Source organism: Alexandromys fortis, unplaced genomic scaffold, assembly GCF_014885135.2.
Source record: "Alexandromys fortis isolate MF-2015 unplaced genomic scaffold, M_Fortis_MF-2015_v1.1 scaffold_16, whole genome shotgun sequence".
Taxonomy (NCBI): Eukaryota; Metazoa; Chordata; class Mammalia; order Rodentia; family Cricetidae; genus Alexandromys; species Alexandromys fortis.
The window spans coordinates 2,188,899-2,211,899 of record NW_026067893.1 but is presented as its reverse complement, the minus strand read 5'-3'; the positions used below and the strand labels follow the sequence as shown (position 1 = coordinate 2,211,899).

The 23,001-nt window shown below is 48.1% G+C and overlaps 1 protein-coding gene across 1 annotated transcript; it reads left to right on the top strand.

Moving 5' to 3' along the window:
- The first annotated feature begins 5,359 nt into the window (after window positions 1-5,359).
- On the top strand, window positions 5,360-22,679 carry LOC126505095 (pancreatic lipase-related protein 2-like). The gene is made up of 12 exons (XM_050147832.1): window positions 5,360-5,489; window positions 5,925-6,079; window positions 7,349-7,474; window positions 8,097-8,231; window positions 8,951-9,062; window positions 10,222-10,341; window positions 11,701-11,820; window positions 14,236-14,354; window positions 16,512-16,641; window positions 19,863-19,974; window positions 21,090-21,257; window positions 22,569-22,679. Exons 1-12 carry the CDS (start codon window positions 5,408-5,410, stop codon window positions 22,630-22,632), a joined length of 1,443 nt encoding a protein of 480 aa, XP_050003789.1. The 5' UTR covers window positions 5,360-5,407; the 3' UTR covers window positions 22,633-22,679.
- Window positions 22,680-23,001: the final 322 nt, after the last annotated feature.

Here is a 23,001-nt window from a genome sequence, read left to right as displayed (position 1 = left end):
CACCTGTCCTCTGGACCATGTTCCCCAGATGCTCAGTTCCTGTCTCATTGCTTTGAGCACCATCACTGTACAATGGAGGCTGCAATTCTGTCAGGCCTGTAAGCACTGGATATATTATAAGGAAACACTGGTGTCCTTCCCTTTGGCCACCAGACTATAGAAACAATGAACCCCCAGGAATGAGACTATCCCTGGTAATCTCATGCTGAAAACAGACAGGCAAACCCTGGGCTGGTCAGAAAGGAATTTTCTTCTCCTGAAGAGATTTGCAACTTGTCAGCGAACCCTGCAGGAGTGTGAAGCCAAAACAAGGATGGGTCAGCTGTGGGAAGGTCTGATGGAACATCTTAGATACCCATGATTCTGCTCCTCTGCTTAAACCTAAACCTCACGCCAGGATCTGGAAGATAGACTGCGGGGGGGCATTGTCAGTGGGACAGAGCATCTCTTTACCACCTTCCCAGTGTGGCCGCATTGAATAAACTGCATTCTGCTTTTAAACTATTAATTTGGCTTTTTTGATTGGCTTCTTGAGAATGGGAATCTAATCCTGGCTTGTTGGGGCACAGGCTGTGACCATACATCTTGTAACAAAGAGATGCTCTCCTTTGGGGTGGTTCTTGCTTGACATGGAAGACGGTGTCCTTTCACTTGGTTTTGATTTCCAAATTCTCTTGTAGAACCCCAGATGTGAAGACAGCTGAGGAAAGAGACAACCCAAATAAAGGCATTCCTGAGCAATAGCTCTCTCATGAAGTGAGGCAGAGGCTCAAACTCCACTACCAAAACCCTTGACTGTGAGTTCAGCCTTTACAAGTGTTTCCTTGCATGGTTTAAATCTATTTTAACAAATTCCTGGAGGCAAGGGCAACCATGATCTGCCCTTGATCTTCAGAACACATGGGCATAACAAAACCTGGGGATAACAAGAAAGACCTCTGAGGATGACCATGACCTGCCCTTGACCTTCAGGACACAGCCTGGAACTTGGAGATAGCAAGAAAGACCTCTCATATTCCAGGAACCATAGCTCTCCCTGGTGTATAGCTCTCCCCTCAGATTGGTGTGTACCAGATGAAACACCACCATTCTCTCCGGAGAGGTCTCCCTTGGCTCCTTGACTTATCTGTAGATGGGACTGGGTGAGTATGGATAAAAGACCTCTTGTTACCTGAAAGCACCTTAGCTAAATCACCACACACGCCACCACCTAGTCACTAATGTGGGCAGCAAAACAAATCAGACAACTGCAGAACCCAAAGCCATCTCTGAGCGGTTTAGGAATGCAGCCTAGAGTCAGGGAAGAAAGGTGTGCACACAGGCACCTAGATTACCTCCTAAAATGGGCCACGGGACTCTGAATGGTTCAGTGGTCATTCCTGGTGGTCAGTCCAACAAGGGACTGCCACATCTGCCAAGAGACTGGAGCCGGTCCGCGGAATGAGTTTTTGAAAGGGCTCTTTATAGAGGAGTGGACAGGATTGAGTGAACCAGGTAAAGAGCAACCAAGTATCAGTGGGAAGCTTTTTTCCTTAGGGCCCGGGGCATAGGGAGAAGAGAAACAGTGCACCTAAGAGCCGGGGCTAAGGATGGAGAGAGACTGTGGCCTTCGGGAGAGAAGTGTAGCCCGGGATGGTAGAAGAGTTCGAGGGTCTGGTATCAATACTTCATCCTCTCGATAATCCCTGATTGTGGGTGCCTCCTATTGGCCAACTCAGCCAGAAGGTCAAGAGCAAGTTGCTGAGGGAGGAAGTCTCAGGACAGAGAGAAAGGAGGAAGGGGCAAAGGCCAGATCTAGAGAGGCCAATGGGAGTCATCAGGTCTCCACCAAGCAAGAGTTAGTCAGCTGCTGTGTTCCAGATGCTGCAGCCAGGGTCAGGCAAGCCAGAAATCACTGTATGTATCGTGACCCTGCTATCAAAGCAATCTCTAAATAAATAATCATCAAAATGTAAATATTGATTCTTGCTTCAGACTTCTCCTAGTGGTACTGGGTTGCGAGGTTGGGGTTCAGACACCCTACACCCCAGGTCAGCTACTCTGTCCCGGCCAGCACAGTTGAAATTCACCAGCTATGTTAAGGCTTTAATTCAGCGTCAGAGGTGCTACTGACCAGGATCTTTCCCAGAATCCCTTCTCATAAGAGACAACGGGAAGGACATGGGGTGGGGTTATCTATAGGAAGTGTTGCTGAAATTGCCAGTCAGCGGATCAGAGACAAGAGCATGCCAGTGAGTAGCTGGGCCTGACCACAGTCACATTTGGCCGGGCCCAGAAGTTGCTCAGCACGCATTCAGAGGAAGTGGTGCCTGATGATGTCACAGTGCACAGAAAGCCACACGGTTGCCTGTGCTGTCCCAGTGCTGCCCGCACTCCTAGAGTGATGCCTCTCTCTCCTGTTGTACAGTGACCACTCAATGGCGTATCTGCCCCTCATCCTGCCTTCTTCTGGACCATGAGAAATGATCCCAAGGCTTGAGCCAGCCTTCATTCCGCCCTCAGCCTGAGCTCTTAGCTCTGCTCCCTCCCCTGCACACCAGAGACTGGAATCAAGGGCCTTGAGTTGAATGCTGGCCAGTCTGCAGTGACCACAGGCTCAGTCTCTAAGCTGACTGCCTAGCTACGGCAGACCTGGGGAAAGAGGAGGGTATCTGAGGGCTGCCAAAGCTAAAAGATGCCAGATTAGGCTACTTTCCCTACGCCCCGTTTGCTCTGGCAACAGGGCTTGGTTGTGTTAGCTCTTCAGAGCCTCTGCCCATGTTCCATCATTGTGCCAAGTCAGAACCTGGCCCGCATGCTGCCACGGACACTGTGAAGGTCACCCAGGTGGCAGTAGGCAGGCTTCCATTTACCCACTACCCCGCAGGCCTCCCTGGGGTTCGCCTGTTTACAGGATGTAGTGGGGTTCCAGGGTGACATTTTAAAACTGTTCTGGAACTGCATTTTTATTTATGCCAGTGGGCTTAACTTTTGTAAATTTTTTCCTTTTTTGAAAGATTTTATTAAGTATTTTAATATGCATATACTGACATGCATTTAGACCAAACTGATGCCATGTTCTCTCCTCTTTCATTTCCTTTCTCCCCACTCCCCAACTTTCCCCTCCCAATTTCGAGTCCCCCTCCCCCTTCTCCTTCCTTAATACTCACTAAGTCTACTTAGTGTGGCCTGTATGAGCATTTGCCAGACATGGTGGCATAGTTACACACATGCACTCAGAATGTCTGGGAGTGTGCACAAAATGAAACCAGACAAAAATCCCAGCAAAGAAGGAGGAGGAACAGATGAAGCCCCACCTTTCTGTTGAGGAGATATTGGCAGTTTGTAGCCATTGGGAAAAGGAGAGCAACTTTTATATTTTTTAAAATCCTAACTTTGACACAAAACACTTTTAATCTAACGATTTTGAAATATCATTTCTTCTTAGGGTGTAGCTTAACTAATTCACATCTGGGAAGCCACTCTTTCTTGTGGTCAAGTCTTGTGTCCTTTGCCATGGAAACGGGTCGGTAAAATGCTAGTCTATGTTCGACCTCTTGAGGCCAACAAACAGACTGAATTCACAATGTTTCACTGGACTAGGTTTGTGGTGTTGAGACAAATGCTTTGGTTTTAAATACGGCTAACCTGTCCCCCAGCTGTTCTGGGACAAAGCCCAATTCTTGCCAGATCTACCACCCTGAGAATAGGATGCTGGTGGTGCCTTAGGAACATCACTGGAAACACTCTGTGCTTAGCAAGAACCACATCTGTTGGAGCATTTGGGAATCCCTTCAAGGGAACTGGGGTGGGGAGCATGAGGCGTGCTCTCTCTTGGGTATCACTATACAGACATTCCTGATTTCTCTTGTGTCGTTTAGGTTCAGTGCCCACTCAAAAGGGGATCCACCATCACCCAGGTGTTCCTGTCCCGCCATGACTGACCTGTACAGTGATTGTCAAAAGCGGTGGGTGCTGGAATGATGGCTCAGTGGTTAAGACTGCTTGTTGCCCTTGCAGTGGGCCAGAGTTCAGTTCCCAGTATCCATGTTGGGGTGCTCACAACTGCCACAACTCCAGTTCCAGGGCATCTGATGCCGTCTTCTGGCCTCAGAACAACCCTGACACATACACACGCACACATGGTTAAAAAAATTACTGTTGCATACAAGAACATGGGAGACTCTCAAAGATGCCTTCTGCGAGGAATAAAAGACACTCGAATACCAGCTCCTTTAGCAAACACGCTAGAATAGACAATGAGAAAGAGATCATCACAGATGTCGTAACAGAACCACCACGGGCACTGCTAGCCGAAGGGAATCTTGACCCAAACGTATCCACAGCAGCATGCGTGCCCCAGAGCTCCCTGCTAAGTTTAACTAAAGCTCTGTGTCCTTCAGTGTGTCCATGCGATACGTCCACCCAGAACATAGCAGGGTGGCACCTGGCTGTTCCCAGGACCGCTTCTTAGCTGTGAAGGACAGAAAACACCTCTGCTTCTTATCTGTGGGCCGAAGTACAGTGAGCAGCTCACAGGTGCTTTGCAAACAGATGAGATTATTTCTAAACTAACCCAGCTGGGAACAAAGACATCAGTGTGGCTACCTCCACCCCCTTCTGGGCCTTTCCTGTCTCTTTCTGGGTTCACTAGGGTGGAAGACTGTGGGCCACACACCCCACCCCTCAAGTGACCAAGGCATGTGTCTTCACAACTACTTTAAATTGAAGAGCAAGTCCGAGGACACCCACTCCTGGGGCTGTTAAAAACAACAGAGCAGCAATGTGATTGGAGACCGTGTGTCTGGAGAGACTGTGATGCTGACTGTACAGGTAGAGCCGGGGAGTAGGGGGTGTATCTTTTTCCCTGTTCTTATTTTAGAAGCAGTATTTTGGCAGCTGAACCTGTTGATTCAGAAAGAACCACAGAATCCGTTCTTTCTCATAACCCATCCCTGTTTCTTTCCCTTGAGTTTCTCTTCCTAACAGCCCTGCTCCATAGACCGTGCCGGTCTCTGTGTTTATGATAACTGGGGTTCGGGGCACTCAGATGCAACCTCCTGTCCTGGAATTTCTTCAACAGAGTCCAAAAGATAAAGCAAGTTTGTGGAAGATCGTGTCCAAACCTCTGATCATGGATATATATCCCCTGTAACACAGTAAGTCACGGTGCCACCTGAACAAGGACAGAAGTGGGGATTGGCGCCAAAAGGGAGGTGGCTTCAGGAGAAGACTCGGCCCTAGATCCCAGGGTGGTGTGGTCTGGCTCACTATACCCTGGGAGGCCTCAGCCTGTGGTCCCGCCCTCCAGAGATATCTTCATCTATATAGTCCAGGCTGCTGGGCTTCTAGTGGCTCACCTTCCTGGGTACACTTGGGAGGTGCCACCTCTTTGAGCCCTGCCCCTGCTGGCCTCCTCCCTGTGCCTATGGGTGTCAGTAGATACCTGTTTCCATCGGGGGAGATGTTGCTCTGCTGGACCGTCGGCCTTCTGGTGGCCACCGTCACAGGTGAGAATGCTATCGCCATCCTGGAGAGGAAAAGGTGACAGTGGGGACTGAGTGACTAAACGGCACGCCTGTGCTGGTGGGCCTAGGCACCTCATAGGTACTTAACGTTAAGAGTGGCGTGACTCGCGCTAAGTAGCAGCTCCCAGGGCTGTTTTGTTACAGGTAACGGTGTCTTGAACTTGCCTGGTAAGCCTGCTTATTAAATATTCTGTAGTAAGGTCAACCTAGAACCCTCAACGTCAGACTCTCTGAGGGGGAAGCCTTGGAGTGTGAATTTGTCAGATGCACCCACGTCCAGACGTCTCTTACAGGCACAGGAGTTCTGGTACCTAACAAGATGACCAGTCTGGCCAGGGTCCACCCTTCCTGTGGCAGATGACATTATGTCCTCCCGGAACCTCATGCCTGTCCTGTTTGTGGCTCTTCCTGCACCAGGGAAAGAGGTTTGCTATGGACATCTGGGCTGCTTTTCCAATGAGAAGCCATGGGCAGGGATGCTTCAGCGGCCTTCGAAGGCACTACCTTGGTCCCCAGAGGAAATCGATACCAAATTTCTTCTGTACACAAATGAAAATCCAAACAACTACCAAGTAAGTGTGGGCATAGGATGGCTGGGCTGGATGACGGTCAGTTTGGACCACGTGCCGGGGCCCTTAAGTAGCTAGCTAGGGCAGAATTGGCACTTTGGAACAGTTCTTGGATGTGGGAGTTTCTGATTCTAAGAGTCATAACCCCTGAGCGTCAGAGAGAATATAGGAATAAAATCCAAAAATGTACACACAGTCACATATTAGTGTATAGGTCTCCAGGTCCACCCTAGGACTGCGTCCCAAGAAGAGCAATGGTGACATTTACGGAGAATAAAGGATAACCCAACTACATCCTCCGTCACTTTCTCATCACGGCAACGGGGCAATAACATATACAAAACAAGAATCCACAAGACGGGAAAGGACGGAGTACTATTAACCACAAAGGATTTTAAAATATGAGATCCCTGGGGTGACTTTCAGAACAGGCCTGCCCCAGGTGGTCAGGTGACCAGAGAGGTTTTCAATGATGACTTTGGTATGAGTTCAAGTAGTTCAAGCTTTGGTCCCTAGCATACGGGTCTGCCTCTAGGTACCTGAGCCACCCACTCTAGGACTTGGTTCCTCCAGCCGGGAAGCTGTGTAGACCACAGCAGCCATTACCGCCTTTAATGTCCTATTCTTCTAGCATGTGCTGGCAGAAGGGTCCTAAGAAAGTCTGTGGGCATGGGGGAGTGTGCTCTAAAGTATCAGGCTCCCCAGAACTGGAGTTCAGGCTTGTGGCGTCCAGTCAAGGATTTTCTACCTTCCCCGAGCCAGGAATCTATTTAGCTACCGGAGGAAGCCTAAAGGCTCTTCTCAGGGTAATATTCCAAACAGATGATATAAAAGTTAATGGGCTACAAAGGAAACCAATTTGATTGAAAACAGTCATCAGAATATGAATAAAACGGAAAATAAGAAGCATAGTATTAAATATGCTATTTTATCATCTCAATAAAGATTGCTCTAAAAACTCCTGTAACTAAGTGGTAATAATTACAAATGATACCAAGCAGCATGAGGATGCCTGTGACTTTGAGGAACTGAGTCACAGCTACTGCTAATCCCACTGTAGCGTCCTGCCTGAGCCACGCTTGACAGAAACACTTAGATTTAGGTTCAAGGTTCAGGAAAACAGGAAGTCAGTGAGCTTGTACTTCCTATATTCACGGAACTCAGCTCGGTGGTTCTGAGCCTAGGATCTCTGTCTCATGGGCCTGTTTGTCTGTCACTAGCCTGCAGATGGGCCAGACCAATAGCCAAACTCATCTTGTCTAATTAAACCAGGAGATCTCTGCCACTGACCCAGCCACCATCAAGGCTTCCGGCTTCCAACTGGACCGCAAGACACGTTTAGTCATCCATGGCTTCACAGACAAGGGAGAGGGTAGCTGGCCGGTTGACATATGCAAGGTGATGATCCGTCCTCCTCCCCCGAACCCCACACTCAGTGCCCCCGACACCAGGAAAGGAAATGTTCAAAGAAAAACTATTAAGGAATGCTCACTTCTCTCCTCCAATGCCACTGCCGCGCTCTCCCACGGTTGCTAGTACGCTCCACACACCAGCTGAAATTCTGTCTTGACTCGTGTGCAGCATTAACTCGAACAAACATATTGCCCTCTTCAGCTCCGGTAGCTCATGGAATGTTCTGTGGTGACAGACATGGTCTGTGTCTGTGCCCCTGGCCACATGCAGGTTTAGAGCCTTTGAGATAGACTAGCGTACCCGATGAAATGCATTGTGAGTTTCACAGCCTAAGAATTTGTTTTTCTCTGACCAGGTCGTTTATTTGGACCTGACTTTGAGCCCCAAGGCTAGGAACTCATCCCCTCGGGACTCAGTTTCCACATCTTTTAAGTAAGATGAGCATACCCAGTTCACAGCGCGACCCTCAGGGTCAACCGTGATGGCAGGCAGGAAACTGAGATGCTGGCAAGAACCAAGTGCTTTATGGAGGTGAATTCCTATCTCTGGGGTGTGCGACCTGGCCTGTTTATGAAGTTTGTTCTCTCTATTTCTTTCTTTTCCCTAGAGTATGTTTCAAGTGGAGAAAGTGAACTGTATTTGTGTCGATTGGAGGCACGGCGCCAAGGCCGAATACACCCAAGCCGCCTACAACACTCGGGTTGTGGGCGCTGAGATTGCTTACTTAGTACAAGTCCTGTCGGTAAGGTCCCGGTGGGACCAAGTCTGGGGGAGAGTTAGAGAGAAGGGCAGAGTTAGGTACAAGCAGAACTTTAGAGGGGCGGGGCTAGAGAGGGGCGGAGAAGGTTGCTAGGGACCAAGTACAGGGCTGGAGCGGCAGATTGATCAAGCAAAACAAATTCTCAACACCCCTCCTGAGGTGAAGCAACAACCTTACTCCCTGCTGACTGTCCACAGTGCCCGAGCTGTGGACCTGAGAGCCTCAGTTTCCCCTTTTGACCTAAGGCTTTCCTTGCAAGCTGTTCTGGGAACTGAAAGCAGACTGGGGCGGTGTAAGAAAGCTTTTGAGTTTCACACTTTATATGCGAGAGGGGTGGGGTGGGGACTTTACTCTTGGCTCCCTCTCTTCCCTGCTGTAAGTTCGCAGCGCCCAGTCCTCTATAACCAGGGCGAAGGCCTTCCTGGCGACACCAGGTGGCAGCAGCAGCCTGAGAGGCGGCCTGCAGTTAGTGTGGTGGCCACTGGCCAGCACTGTTGCCGCACGCAAGAGCAGAGAACCGTCCCCACAGGCCTAACAGACTGCAGTATGACCTGGCCAAGCAGTCCCTGATGGAAGGCTCAGTCCCCTGAAGTCTCCAGCTCCTAAGAGCCCAGTCCTCTGGCAAAGACCAGCCTCTACTCCCCAACCTTCTCGTTCCCACGTGGTTCTCGGGAACCTAATGTGGAAATCTCTTTCCACAGACAGAGCTGAATTACAGCCCAGAGAACGTGCATCTCATCGGCCACAGTCTGGGATCACACGTGGCTGGGGAAGCAGGCAGGAGACTTGAGGGTCACTTGGGCAGGATCACAGGTAAGAGTCCTGAGAGCCAATCTGGGGTCCAAGGGTCAGGGAAGTAAGTAGGGGAAGCCTCTACCAGTGTCTGTCCCACGGCAGAGGACACCCGTCCTGCTTTCCTGACATTAAGTGATATCCTGACTCAAAATGACTTGGCCTTGTTTTTTAATGCCTATTAGAAAATCCACAGTCATAGGTAAATATGTGTTTCCAAAACAAGAAAAATATAACCAGGTTCAGGCTTATAAAAACTAACTTTGGGGACATTACTGGTAGTGATTTTTTTAAAATGTATCTATTCCACTCACTCCTTGAATGTTTTTGCTCAGTCAGGCACAGCCAGTTAGAGACAAATCATTTAGGAAATGCTCGGTGAATGAAAGAAACAGACAACGTTCACGAGCACAAGACAGCTGAAACAGTTCTTGCTTTTGTGCCTGCTGAACCTGCCCCGCTCAGGGCACTGGATTGAAGGACAGGAATAGTGTTTTTTATAATCCCGCAGACATTGTCAGTTTGCAGAAGCCAGTCTGTTCCATCTTTTCATGGGATTTTCATAATAAACCCGGAAGAGGGATGGATGGCTGTCTGGATGGGGGCAGACATTTGAACAGAGATATTCTACCTTCTTCTCATCTCGGCTCCTCTCTGAAAATGCTGGGCACAGACTCTGTTTCAGGAAACCCACAGACCAGGCCAGTGTGTAGAAGAAAAATAAGTAGACAAATTCAAAGCAGAATTTACAACCGCAAAACAATGCTGTGTCTAGGACCCGAGGAGAAATGAAAGTTTCCATGCAAAGGCTGTATTTGAGCCGAGGCTTTAGTGAAGAAAGGGTTAAATAAGGGAAGAATTGTCAAAGAGTCAAAAGACTGGGGAACAGCTGAGCAAGGCCATGGAGCTTGTGATCAGAAAAGGGGAAGTGACAGGGATGAGTGTCCCACCCAGATCTTCCCTGGAGCTAACGCTAGGAGTTTCTGAACCTGCTCTAGGGAACCTTCCTGCTCCCCACTGTCTGCCCTCACTTCTTTCTCTCAAGTAGACCAGGAGCTGCAGCCTCCCAGAAGGGTGATGGCTAGGGTGTGGAGGGCTTTCTTTCCCTGGCATCCTTACCTCAGACTGTGGACTTGTCTTCTGTGGGGTACGATTGTTCTGCCTCCATTCTACCCTTCAGGACTGGACCCTGCGGAGCCCTGTTTCCAAGGCCTGCCAGAGGAAGTCCGGCTGGACCCATCAGATGCCATGTTTGTAGATGTGATTCACACAGATAGTAAACCCATGATTCCCAACCTAGGTGAGTTCTTCACTCCCAATTCCTCATGACCAGTGACTGATGTCATCATGTCCAGGGGACACCCACACTGCAGAGAGAAGATTCAGCATGAATAGCTACAATGTACCTTAGGCCCCAATCGGTAACTATGGATACCAGCCACAACAATCACCCATGGATTGTTGCATGGAGTCTGCAATCCCAGGCCGGACCAAAAACTCTTCTATAGCCTAGGGAGGTGACGACACATCCATCCCTGCATCCAAAGTCGTACATGTTTTCACTTGACCTGACTGTAAAGTTTTTAGACTTAATTTCTTATTTAAAAAAATGTCAAAGCTTTGGTTACAATTTGTCCTGTTGGAACTACATTCTTGTTGTGTTAAATGCTTCTAAAACCAGTGCTTTGTATCAGATAACCATTCAAGAAACACACAGGGCGTGCTTTAGCAACAGGGACCAAGACGATGACAGAGATAGCATTTACCGGGTACCTAACATGTGCTGCCCTGAGCATCGTGCACACGACAGCTTATGACGCAGCACCGTGAAAGGGACATTGTCACCGCCTCACAGCTGAGGAGACTCACCAGCTGGTCAGTGGAACCAGGGTTTGAGCACAGGTCTGTGCACCTCAAAACTCTAACGCGCCTTCCCGAAGAACCTCTGCAGCTTTGCGACAGCAATAGTCTAGAAGATTTGAGATGGTGTTCAGTTTTAGAGAACTTCTGCCATAGGCTCACTGTGATCACAAGCATAAGACACTACAGTGAGGGAGGGCTTGCTTAGTGTTGCAAGGACGTACCACCCTAGCAGAAGACCTGAGTCTGGTTCCTAGCACTCATGCTGGGTAGCTCACAGTGGTCTGTAACTCTACCTCTGGCTTCTGAGAGCACCTGCACTCGAGTGCATGTATCCACACACGGACACTCAACACACACACAATCTAAACATATATAATGCAGAAACCAAATATTAAAACAAATAATATAATATACATGCTACTAGATACGTGCTAACTAGATGCATGCTTCTGATCTTGGACTTACCAATATTGTCCAGGGCCTCTCTAGAGTAGACAGATGGGCATATCCACATACCCACAGATAGACACACACACACACACACACACACACACGCGCGCGCGCGCGCGCGCGCGCGCCCAGAGCTCATCCTCTCCCTCCTCGCCTCCTGTGTTGTTCCTTCCTCCTTGCCCTGCCAGCTGCCCTCCTGAGAACTGCCTGTAGAGAGAACTGATGTGGTGAAGGAGAAAACTGCCAAGGCCCATGCTTCCGTTTGAGTGTACCGATGACCTCACTGAGGCCAGATGTGACCTTGGGACCGTGTACACCCCTGATCATTCTGCTTCAAATGTTTCAGGTTTTGGGATGAGCCAGAAGGTGGGCCATCTGGATTTCTTTCCAAACGGAGGGAAGGAAATGCCTGGATGTAAGAAAAACGTTCTTTCCACCATTGTTGATGTAAACCGAATATGGCAAGGTGGGTGTGCAAATGAACTGAGCGGGTGTCAGAAGAAGCTGCTTGTTCGTCCGGGCCGCCCAGCCACGAACTAACGAAAACCGTATTATTTGCAATACTGTTTGGCCAATAGCTTAAGCGTATTTCTGGCTAAACTCATATCCTAAACTAACCCATCTCTATTATTCTGTGTATCACCACGTGGCTGTGGCTTACCAGCTAAAGTTCCCAGCATCTGTCTCCAGGGGCTCCGTGGCTTCTCTCTGGCTCTGCCTTTCTTTCTCCCAGCATACAGCCTAACTTTCCCAGCTAGTTCTGTTCTTCCCTGCCATAGGTTCAAAGCAGTTTCTTTATTCATTAACCAATAAAAGCAGCACACAGACAGAAGAACCTCCCACACCAAAGGGGGTAACTACAAGTTGGGGACGGAAGCAGAATGTATGAGTCTGGCCACCATACTGATCACCTTGCTGCCGTCTATCAAGGGCTTGCTCCAAGTCAGGTGTTCATAACACCGTGAGATGTTTGGCCCTGCTTCATACATGCAGACACTTGGCATCTGGAAATCTACACACTTTGTTCAAGGCTGTGTGATATATAAGCCTGGCCTCTTAATGGAAGGCTCTGAGCTCATATCTCAGCTGCCAGACTAGCAGGATAAGGTGGACACAGTGGCAAGCCCCCAGCTCTGGCTTCGCCCCCACCCCCATCACATCCTCAGCTCCTGCTCTTTGAAAGACAGCAGAGCACCCACAGGCGGTGGAGGTTCTGCTGTGTTGGGTAGGAGACTGAGGTAGTTGGCTAGAAGAAGATGCACCCTGAGGAACTGGGGTGTTCATGGGCAGGGAGGCCTGAACTGCTAGCCAAATGTGGCCTCCTGAAGCCTGTGTGTAACTGTGTTCATCTGGAGAGCAGGACTTAAACCCTTAATCATAAGCTACATCCCAGAGCCATTGATATGACGGCCGCTTGTTCTCTTTGTCCCTCTCCCGAGACCAGAATCACTGTCCTCTCTGAGAGAGGGGCGTTGGGGGTCAGTAATTATTTTTTTGTTATTATTTTTCTGAACTGGAAGCTTCATGTGGCTGGGTCTTAGTGAACCCCGACCCCATCACTCCAGAACCTGGCCCTGACCTGAAGCAAGCAGCAAGCATATGCTGTTGAGGAGTTTGTGGTAGTTTTTAAATGCCCCATGTGCAAGTAGTCTGGATAAAGCGACATCCAGCACCTCGTGAGAAATAAACAGAGCTTTCGACCTCTTGGCCCCTTATCTAGTAACTCATGGGGGGGGGGACTGGCTGTTCTCCCCCTAAAGAAGCCTGAGCCATAATAACAGCTGCCCCATCCCAGAAGTGACGAGCAGGGCACACACAATAGCGGAGAACCCAGGTTTAATTAAAGAGGCAATTTAGAGTGAACCAGTCATGAGCACTGGTGTGTGTTTCTATTGTATGCCACGCAAGTCACGCAGGCACTGGGCACAGGGAACAATTGGACACACTTTCTCCTCTATTATGGGATCCCTGAGCAGCAATTTTGGATGAAAGAAACAATTAAGTTTAAAGCAGGTTCTGTTGTCTACTGAGGGGCACTGGTGTGAGCACTCTGAACAGGATGATGGGCTGTAAGTACAGCTGGCAGGGCCAGGAGCCGAGAGGGCAAAGCTACCCCACCCACAAAGTACCTTTCATGATGAGGGACTCCCATAACGGTCCTGTTAGATTCCTCCATGGGAAGTTTTATGTTAAGTAACTGGAGAAATGAAAAGTGATTTTCCCAACAAAGCATCGTTGGTCAAAGTAGGAGGTGGTTCACTGGGATCACCCGAGCTCGGGCCAGCTTAGAGAAGGGGTCACTCAGCCTAACTCAGCCTTAACGGTGGGACCTGAGAACGGTTGGCCCCCAGGAAAGGCTGAACACCCTCATGGCTGCTATGCAGTGGTGTTCTGGTAATGCTGACCAGAAATCAGCACACGCTTGGTACAAACATAACCATCGAAGACCTAGCAGCAGGGTCCAGTCATGGTCGGCTGAACCCAAGGGTGTAGCATTCACAGACAATGAAGATCACCTGTTGACCCTGTTGACTATCTCTGTCTCCCTTCTCCCTACTTGCATACCTATATGTGTGTTCTGTTTTTAAAAGCTAAGTCTTTAAAAGCTTTTTTAATGGATTGTTCTGTTTTCTCTTTCCATGAATATGCGGACTTGTCTGTGTCCATTTTTTTTTTTTTTTCTGTGTGTCTGTCTCTCTCTCTCTCTGCCGGTTGGCTCCCCATCCTTCGGTCATTTCACATATGTCACACACATTTAACAAGCATACTTCTAGGACCTGACACTCCCAGCAGTTGCCTGGCCCCGAGTCCTGAGGGGTGGCAGCTGCTCCTTGCGAAGGTGAAGGCCCTTCTCTCATTCCTGTGGCCTTGGTTTTCTCAGGAGTTCAAGACTATGTAGCCTGCAACCACCTGCGGAGCTTCATGTACTACAACAGCAGCATTCTCCACCCGGATGGCTTCCTGGGGTTCCCTTGCAGCTCCTATGAGGAGTTCCAGAAGGTAGGTCACTCCAGGACCCCGGAGACGAGCCCGGTGGCCCTGCTGGCCGTGTCTGTCTCTGTGACATAAATAATGAAAAGATGCCATCGACTCCACAGACATAAACAGGGTTTGGGGGGGGGGACTGAGGAGGTTTCCAAAACCGTCTTCCTCCAGCAGGGAAGTGGACTGAAGAAGAGACCACGTTGCTGGTCTCACTGGACCTCCCCACGGTCCCCAGGTTCTCACTTAGAAAACTCCCAGTCAACAAGCAGGTTGACAGAGGAGCACAAAAGTGCCCGTCACACCTGTCCCACACACGCCGATTGCTCATGTTTCACACACTAGCATGTATGTGTGTTCTGTACCATGTGAAAGAGAATCAGAAATATGAGGGCACTGCACTCATAGGTCCTTTGGCATTCGTCTCCGAGAACAAGGCCACCCTCCTATAAAGGGCACATAAGAAATCCTTCTCTGATGCACTAACATTTTAAATGCACAGCCCGTGGTTGAAACTCCGTTTACCTGTGTTAACCTGACACTGTCCATCTGTCCTTCCTTTGTCCCTCATAGCTTCCCCTATTCCTTCCATCTTCCTACTCCTTCACCCCGTCTCTCCTCCGCTCCTCCCTGTCGCTCCTCCTTCCCTCTCCCCTCTGTCTTTCCTCCCCCAGCCCCCTTTTCTTTCTGCATTGCATTTATTGTCATGTCTCTTTCCCCTCTGATTCTGAACAGTTCACCATGTTCCCTCAGTCTCCCAGGACACAGATAGTTCTGAGGATTCAGACAGGGGGGTTGGGAGAATGCTCCATGCTCTGAAGTTGTCTGTTCCTTTCTGGTTTCGTGGTCGAGATGGTCCCTTCTTAGTGGATCACAACCAGGAGCATCCGTTCCCCAGTGCTTCCTCTAATATTTGGTAACTGAAGTTGATTACCCAGTAAGCTCACGTCTGCTAGATCTCTGTTATAAACACAGTAACTAGTTCTAGATGACCTTTTAGGGATCCCCGTTTTCAGCAGTAAACTCGGAAAAAAAAAATTGTTGACACTCTTCACCTAAATCACTTATTATATCAAGAATTGCAAAACTCTCAGGTTTTTTTTTAAATATCTTTATCAAGAAAAATATATTTAAACTCTTTTTTTTCCAAAATGTTGACTTTGACATCCTGAGATGTATCAGGTGAAAAGGAGCTCATATCTGATCATCATGGTCTGTGATTTCTTAGTGAGTGGCCTTGCCTGCACTGGTTACCGCAGGGGACTGGGCAGTCGCACTGCCTCTAGCATCCATCTGGCTTTTTCAAATCTTAAACCTTGTACTTGGGGTAAGGCATAAGGTCAGAGAACAAAGACAGCGCTCATCTGATTGGAAGGCCCTGTGAGTGAGCAGCTGTCTAAAGAGCACCGGGTGGGATCCAAGTGAGTAAAATCATTCACAGTGAAGTGCAAGTGATTAAGGGTCCTCATTTTTCTTTCGTTCTTTTTTTTGTTTTGTTTTGTGATTTTGAGACAGGGTCTCTCTATTTGCTCTGGTTGTTCTGGAAGTCACTATATGGGCCAGGCTCACCTCGAGTTCAGAGATCTGACTGCAACTACCTCTGTAGTGCTGAGATTAAAGGCATGTGTATCACCATGCCTGGCCCAGATCCTCGTTTTTCTCTGGAAGTAACTTGTTGTCTTCCCAACTGACTTCTCCCTAGAGGAATTATCTCACAGTCTCTTCCTATTTATTTTACTTTTTCCTATATGACTTGTCTCCCAGCTATAAGTTTTCAAGGTACACTTTTGGGTCTTCTACATGATAAAGAATGATCCCATGTACAATTCGGAGAATGAATGCATGGATCCATGGGTCCAAGGATGTATAGATAAATAAATCCAAGCATGTTTGAGCTAGTAGGATGAATAAGTAGCCAAGAGGGTGAATAAAAGATTGATAATCAGAAGGATGGATAGAAATAAAAATGAAAATAGACAATAGATAAAAGATAGATCAATAAATCAGTAGTTAAATAATAGGAAGGAAGAAAGAAAGGTAAGGGAGGAAGGGAGGGAAAAAGGGAGGGGAGAAAGGAAGGAGAGAGGGAGGGAGAGAGGAAGAAAGAAAAGCAGGGAGGGAGGGAGGAGTGACCTTGGCAAGATCTCCTGCTAACAAATGATCTCTCCCCGCTAGAATGGCTGCTTCCCTTGTCCAGATGAAGGGTGCCCCCAAATGGGACACTATGCTGATCAGTTTAGCGGGAAAACTGCTGCTGTGGAACAAACGTTCTATCTGAACACAGGAGCTACTGAGGACTTTGCTAGTAAGTTCCCATTTCACTTAAAATTTCCTAGAAAATAATTTTAAAAGCACCTGAACTCTGTTAGTGAAGCCCCTTGGTATTAATTAACTGACAAAAACTCAGCTGTCACCAGCTCAAGCTGTAAATTAGGGTGGCAGAAGAGCCATGCCTCGGGGCTCATAGTCACTCCCGTAGCCAATAACTCCCAGGGGAACTAGAGGAAGGGGGGGGCTGAACCACATGTCCACCTTCTCGTGACAGAGAAGATGCACGGATTGATGCAAGAAGAGGGCAACTGAGGCAATGTGATTGTAAATCAGAAAAATCAGAGTTGACCACCCTCTGACACCTACCACACACTCACACGCAATGCGTGCAAACACGCATGCATACAAACACACACATACAAACACACATGCAAACAAACATGCATGCATACAAACATGCATGCATGTACACGCAACACTCCATCATCATGGGTGTCACTTTGCCCAAATTCTCATTAGAAAACACAAGATCAAACTAATGGAAAAGCCTTTTCTGCAGCAGCTTTAAATTTAAATGATTATATAGTATACACTTACATTATTTCATGCAATCCCACCTTTATCATAGAATACTCATTAGTACCTATAAAGTATCTACACATGCACATTCTCTTGACGCCATCACTCTGCTTCTCAGAACATTCTACAGAAACACAGAAGGGCCAAAGAGTCTTACGCATAGGATTGCTTTTAATCAAAAGATTGAGAAGAAAATGTAAATGCTGACCAATTGGAAAAGAAGATGATCAAATACCTCGAATAACAAAGCCACCTGCAACCAAGCCTTAGCCAGTTCAGGCAGCTACAGCAGCCCTCTTGTAGACTGGGAGCTTTTAAACCTATCTATTCCCCCAAGGTCCTGGAGGCTGAAGTGAGGTGTGCACCGTAGCACAATCAGGTTCTGCACACAAGCATCTTCCTGCCCACGAGTAGGGCACAGAGGGCCGCAGAGCCACCTGAAGTCCCTTTAATCTCATCCATGGGCTTCTGCTCTCAAGACTTATCTCCCAAGGTCCCCTCCCCTAACAGTATGGCATCAGCAGTCCCAGTTAGGGTTCCTGTTGCTGTGATGAACACCATGACCTAAGCAAGCTGGGGAGGAAAGAGTTTTTATTGGCTTAGGCTTCCAGGTATCAGTCCATCACTGAAGGAAGTCAGGACAGGAACTAAGACAGGGCAAGGACCTGGAGACAGGAGCTGGTGCAGAGGACCTGGATGGGGGCTGCTTACTGGCTTATTTCCCTGGCTTGCTCAGCCTGCCTTCTTATAGAAGAACCCAGGACCACCAGTTCAGGGATGACATCACCCACAATGGGCTGACTAATTAACCAATTAATCAATCACTAATTTAAAGAATGCCTTACAGATTTATGGAGGCATTTTCTCAACTGAGGTTCCCTCCTTTCAGATAACTAACTCAGTTTGTAGCAGGAGTTCTAAAGATAGCCACCACACCAGCCGGTGTCAAGCTGACATAACTAGTCAGCTCTGTTGACTCCTTGTCAGCTTGACACACAAACACACCACTGTTAAGCTACACCCATTCCTTTCTTGTTCTTTGCAAAGATCACACATTAATAAACATTACAATATAAACATTCCAAAGTTTAAAAGTCCCACAGTCTTTATAACAATTAAAACATCCCAAAATCCAGTCTCTTTAAATTAGTCTCTTTCAAAACCTAAAGGCTTTTAAAATTAAAAGCCTCTCAACCATGGGCCCCTGAAAAATAAAAAATAAATACTTCCAGAAGGAAGAACCTGGGCAAACCAAACTCCCACAGCGTAAAAACTCAATGTCCAATCATCTAGGGTTCATTCATGACCTTCTGGGCTCCTCCAAGGGGCTTGGGTCACTGCTCAGCCTCCATCCCCTGCAGCACACACAGCTTGTCTTCTAGACCCAGCCTGGCATCACTCCGTGGTTGCTGCACTTAGCAGTCTCCTGCGGTAGTAGCATCCCCCAAATGCCGGCTCCTCTGCTGTGACTGGGCTGCACTTTCCCCAATAGCCTCTCATAAGCTCTCTCTCTCCATGACCCCTACAATCCTGGGGCTTCCACTGCTACTCCTGTGCCTTCTTCTGGGCTCTCACAGTGCCAAACCTCTGTGACTCCTTCCAAGCCTCTCCAGGACTCCTTCGTGCCTGCAAAACCGGTACCACCTGGGAGACTCTTACACTACTAAGTTCACCTGTCAGCACAAGGTACCATCTTGGCCACCTCTGAACACACACGACTTCTGCGTGTTGACTCTCAGGAAACAATTCCACGAAGATTTCCCATTAATAATGCTGGCCTCTTCTTAATCGTCACCGATTTCTCCACTCCAGCTAAGCAGCACCGAGTACCCCAGTAAATCAAAGGTTTTGCTTCAGTGATCCTGGACTCTTGCTAATCACAGCTGATTCTCCAACCCAGCTGACCAGAACCACGGATTCTTAACTCAGAACAGCACACGGCCCTGACAGAATTGTTAAGGGACTCGCAAAGTTCCCTCTGAAGCTTCACAAGTCTGGCCCCCTCATCTGCTCTGCTCTCAATGTTCTCTTCCAAGCTCCTAGAGAGCAGCCTGCGGAGCTCCCAACACTCCGTGGCTCTCCTAGCCCGATGTCCGAAAGTCCTCCCGCAATCCTCCCAAACACATGGTCAGGTCTGTCACAGCAACAACCCACTGGCTTGCTTAGCTTGCTTTCTTATTGAACCCAGGACCAACCACCAGCCCAGGGTTGGCCCCACCCACAATGGGCTGGGCCCTCCCCCATCACTAATTAAGAAAATGTTCTACAGGCTTGCCTACAGCCCGATCTTACGGAGGCATTTTCTCAATTGAAGTTTCCACCTTAAGATAACTCTAGCTGAGTCGTGTTGACACAAAACTAGCCATCGCAAACAGGACCTCAATATACAAATTGGGATGGAGGAGGGGGACATTCTCCTGTATCCACTGGGGACGTGTATAGCAATAGACTGTCCTTCATCCATTAGGGCAGACACTGCATTGTGCTCAGCTGTTGTGTTTTCTGTCCCTTTGGTCTCCTTACCTTGCCCAGTATCTGAAGTCATGTGTCAACTCCATGGAAGAAAACAGTCGCATTCCCAAGGGGAAGTCGATCTTAGAAAAATAACGCTTCCAGTTGGGTCACTTCTTTTCCCAACAAGATACGTGTGTTGAAATGATATACTTCTTGGCACAGGTTGGAGATACAAGGTGTCAGTCACACTGTCTGGAGAAAAGCAAGTGAACGGGTACATCTTGGTCTCTCTGTATGGAAGTAACGGAAACTCTAAACAGTATGAAATTTTCAGGTGAGTTCTGTAGCAAGGGCAATAGCTAAGTTGTACCTAAGAGATGACTCATAAAGTCTTGGTAATCTACCGCTTTGCAAATTCAGGTATTTGCGAGCAGAACCCAAGGCCCAGACTATCCGAGCTGGGAAGAAATTGCCTTGTCTAACTCAGCCACCCCACTTTGTATGTGAAAAGAGGAGGCTCTGTGAGAAAGGGCTTGGTGTTTAAAACAGATCATGTGTTGATTGCTTTTGTTAATCACAGGACTACGGTGTGTGTGTGTGTGTGTGTGTGTGTGTGTGTGTGTGTGTGTGTGTTACATAATGTAATACTTAGAGTTGGGCCCTAGGGCCTCCTACAGGCTGGGCAAATACTTCACCATGGAGCTGTACTTCCAGACCTCTTTCTAGTGTTTCTGTTCAGTTCATTTGTTTGTTTGTTTTGAGACAGGGTCTTACTAAGTGGTCAGGCTGTCCTTGAATTTGAAATACTCCTGCCTCCCTTTATACATAATTAGAATGACAGGCCTGCATTACTAGGCCTAGCTTGATCTTAATTCTTCCTTTGAATGAGGTCCATCTATATGACAACCCCCCCTTCAGCTCCCCACCCCAATATACACAGAGGCACACATGAAGCCTGGGGCCCACAGCTTATTCCTATCATGGCCTCAGCCTCTAGCTTATGCTAGATGTATGAAGAGCTTGGTGGGTATGTGCTGAGTGAAAATATAGCTTAGATGGTAAAAATTAGGTTCCGGTTTTGCACTAATTTTAATGGCTCCACATGTGAGTTTAATTTTTTTTTGACAACTCCTGGAGTTACTAATGTGACATTAACAAATTGTGCTTACCAAACTGCATGAATCTTTCAGCCAAAGATTCTGCATCAGTTTGTCATGTAGCAAACTTTGAGTTCCCAGCTACCCCAAATACTTTTCTTCTCTTTGGGACAAGCAAAAACAATGGACATCTGAAGACTGACTTTTTTAAGTGTGTTCTCCAGAAATGTTTGTTTGCAAAGCCCCTGGTATTTGCAGAAAGCCAGCACCCCTTTACTTAGAGAGGATAGGTGAAGATCATCCCAGGTAGTCATGCATCCAGCTGACATGATATTTCTGTCTGTGCAATCAGCGGCAAACTCATACCAGATACCTTACACGTGAAGGACATTGATGTGGACGTCAGTGTTGGAGAAATCCAGATGGTTAAGTTCCTCTGGAACAACAATCAGATAAACTTCTCCAGTCCTGAGATAGGAGCTTCACAAATCACCGTGCAGAGTGGTAAAGCCGGGAAAGAGTACGTATCTGAGATTCCTTCTCTCCGGCCGTATTTATGTGCTCCTCTGCCTTTGCCTCCACCTGTCCTCCCAGTCTCTCACCTACCCACCCATCCACGCCTCGTTCCTTTTCACGTCCTCTTTCATCACCACGTCATCCGTCTCCCACATCGCCCAGACCCTTGCTCACTGTCCGTTCTCTCATTAAATTACCCAGCTTTTCATCCCCTCCCCACCAGCCAGCTGGTTTGCTGTGGAAACTGAGGATCATTTCCCTTAGATGGTTTTCAGCCTGGCAAGGGAAAGCACTGGTTGTTAGATCATTTTCTTCCCAATGACAGAGGTATCTAGGGAAAGGGTGGTGGAATTAGTTTCGGTTAGAATGCGGTTTTCAGTGTGAACGGAGTTTTTTGAGACTTGGCATAGGAGGGATATAGACATGAGTCTGGCTCACAGAGAAAAGCTCTTGGTCTCGGGGAAGAGAATCGACTTTAGTGGGAGTTGCGACAGAATCCACTGTTGTGGTTTCTGCTCTGTTGCTGTGATAGCCAAAAGCAACCAGGTGATGGGGGAAATGAGTATTTTAGCTTACCTCTTCAGGTCACAGTCCATCACTGAAGGGGGTGCAGGCGGATTCAGATTCGAGGCTGGACTGGAAGGCAGGCCCTCTTGCTAGCCCAAACAGCATTCTCTGGCTAAGGAGCTCGCTTCACAGCGAAATGAATTCTGCTTGCTAGACGGCTCAAAGGCCAGCTTATATTCAGTTAGCTTTCATGGGCAGCTCAGGGTCACCTGTCTGGGAATGGTGCTTGCCCACAATAGGCTCGGCCCTCTGAAATCAATTAAAAGTCAAGACAGTGCTCCACCGTTGCCTACAGCCCAATCCAATCTAAGTGATTCCTCTATTGAGGTTCTCTTCTAAGATGATTCTAGAGTGTGTCAAGTTGGCATTAAAGATAACCAGGAACCAAATAATTTCAAAACATAGAAAGAAAGGATAGCTCAAAAGAGAGCAATCAGAAAAACAGAGAGATGTAGACCTCGAGGAGAAAACCTGCTCTGGGCCAGTGGCAGGGCCACTGCTGGCTTCTGGAAGACAGAAGCAACAGGAAACCTGACTTACAGGCTTTGGTGTGATGTAGCTGCTGTGCTTTTAGCATTTGAACAGCCTGCAAGGAGAACATCCCTAGTTGGAATCAGTTGGGTCCCTGCCTAGGGTCCTAGAGTTTTTCAGTCTGAGGAAGCAAACCTGGGTGCTGGACAAGCACTGTCTGACAGTCTCACTGAAGCCATGGAGCCACTGACCAACCAGCCTGCTGCTTCCCCTGCAGGTACAACTTCTGTAGCAGCAACACTGTGAGTGAAGACGCCTTGCTGTCTCTTTACCCTTGCTAGAGGTGTACTCTGGCTCTTGCCTCTTTTCCATAATAAATGCTTTTAATGCACTTGGTCTGAGCTTGAGGTGTGTACCATGACATTCTCTGAGTACTGGGACATGATGGGGCAAATGCAAGGGCACCACAGATAATACCCGGGACTTAAAACACACACACACACACACACGCGCACACACACACACACACACACACACACCTCTGTCACATCTCTTTCAGGGCATTTTGTGTATCTTGTGTTCCAATAATGCCTACTTTTGTGTTTTGGGTTCAAATCACCCATGGCATGAAAGAGGGAGGAGGAGCTTTAATGCAGTTAGTCAATACCTGCCCTTGGTGCAACACTCAAGTGATACAGAACATTCCTACA

What these genes read in the sequence shown, in the direction of transcription:
- LOC126505095 (XM_050147832.1), top strand. Translation starts at nt 5,408, where the DNA reads ATGGGTGTCAGTAGATACCTGTTTCCATCGGGGGAGATGTTGCTCTGC. An exon ending in CCTATGAGGAGTTCCAGAAG is followed by an intron (nt 14,355 to 16,511) that starts GTAGGTCACTCC and finishes TCTCCCCGCTAG; the next exon opens with AATGGCTGCTTCCCTTGTCC. An exon ending in AGTGGTAAAGCCGGGAAAGA is followed by an intron (nt 21,258 to 22,568) that starts GTACGTATCTGA and finishes CTTCCCCTGCAG; the next exon opens with GTACAACTTCTGTAGCAGCA.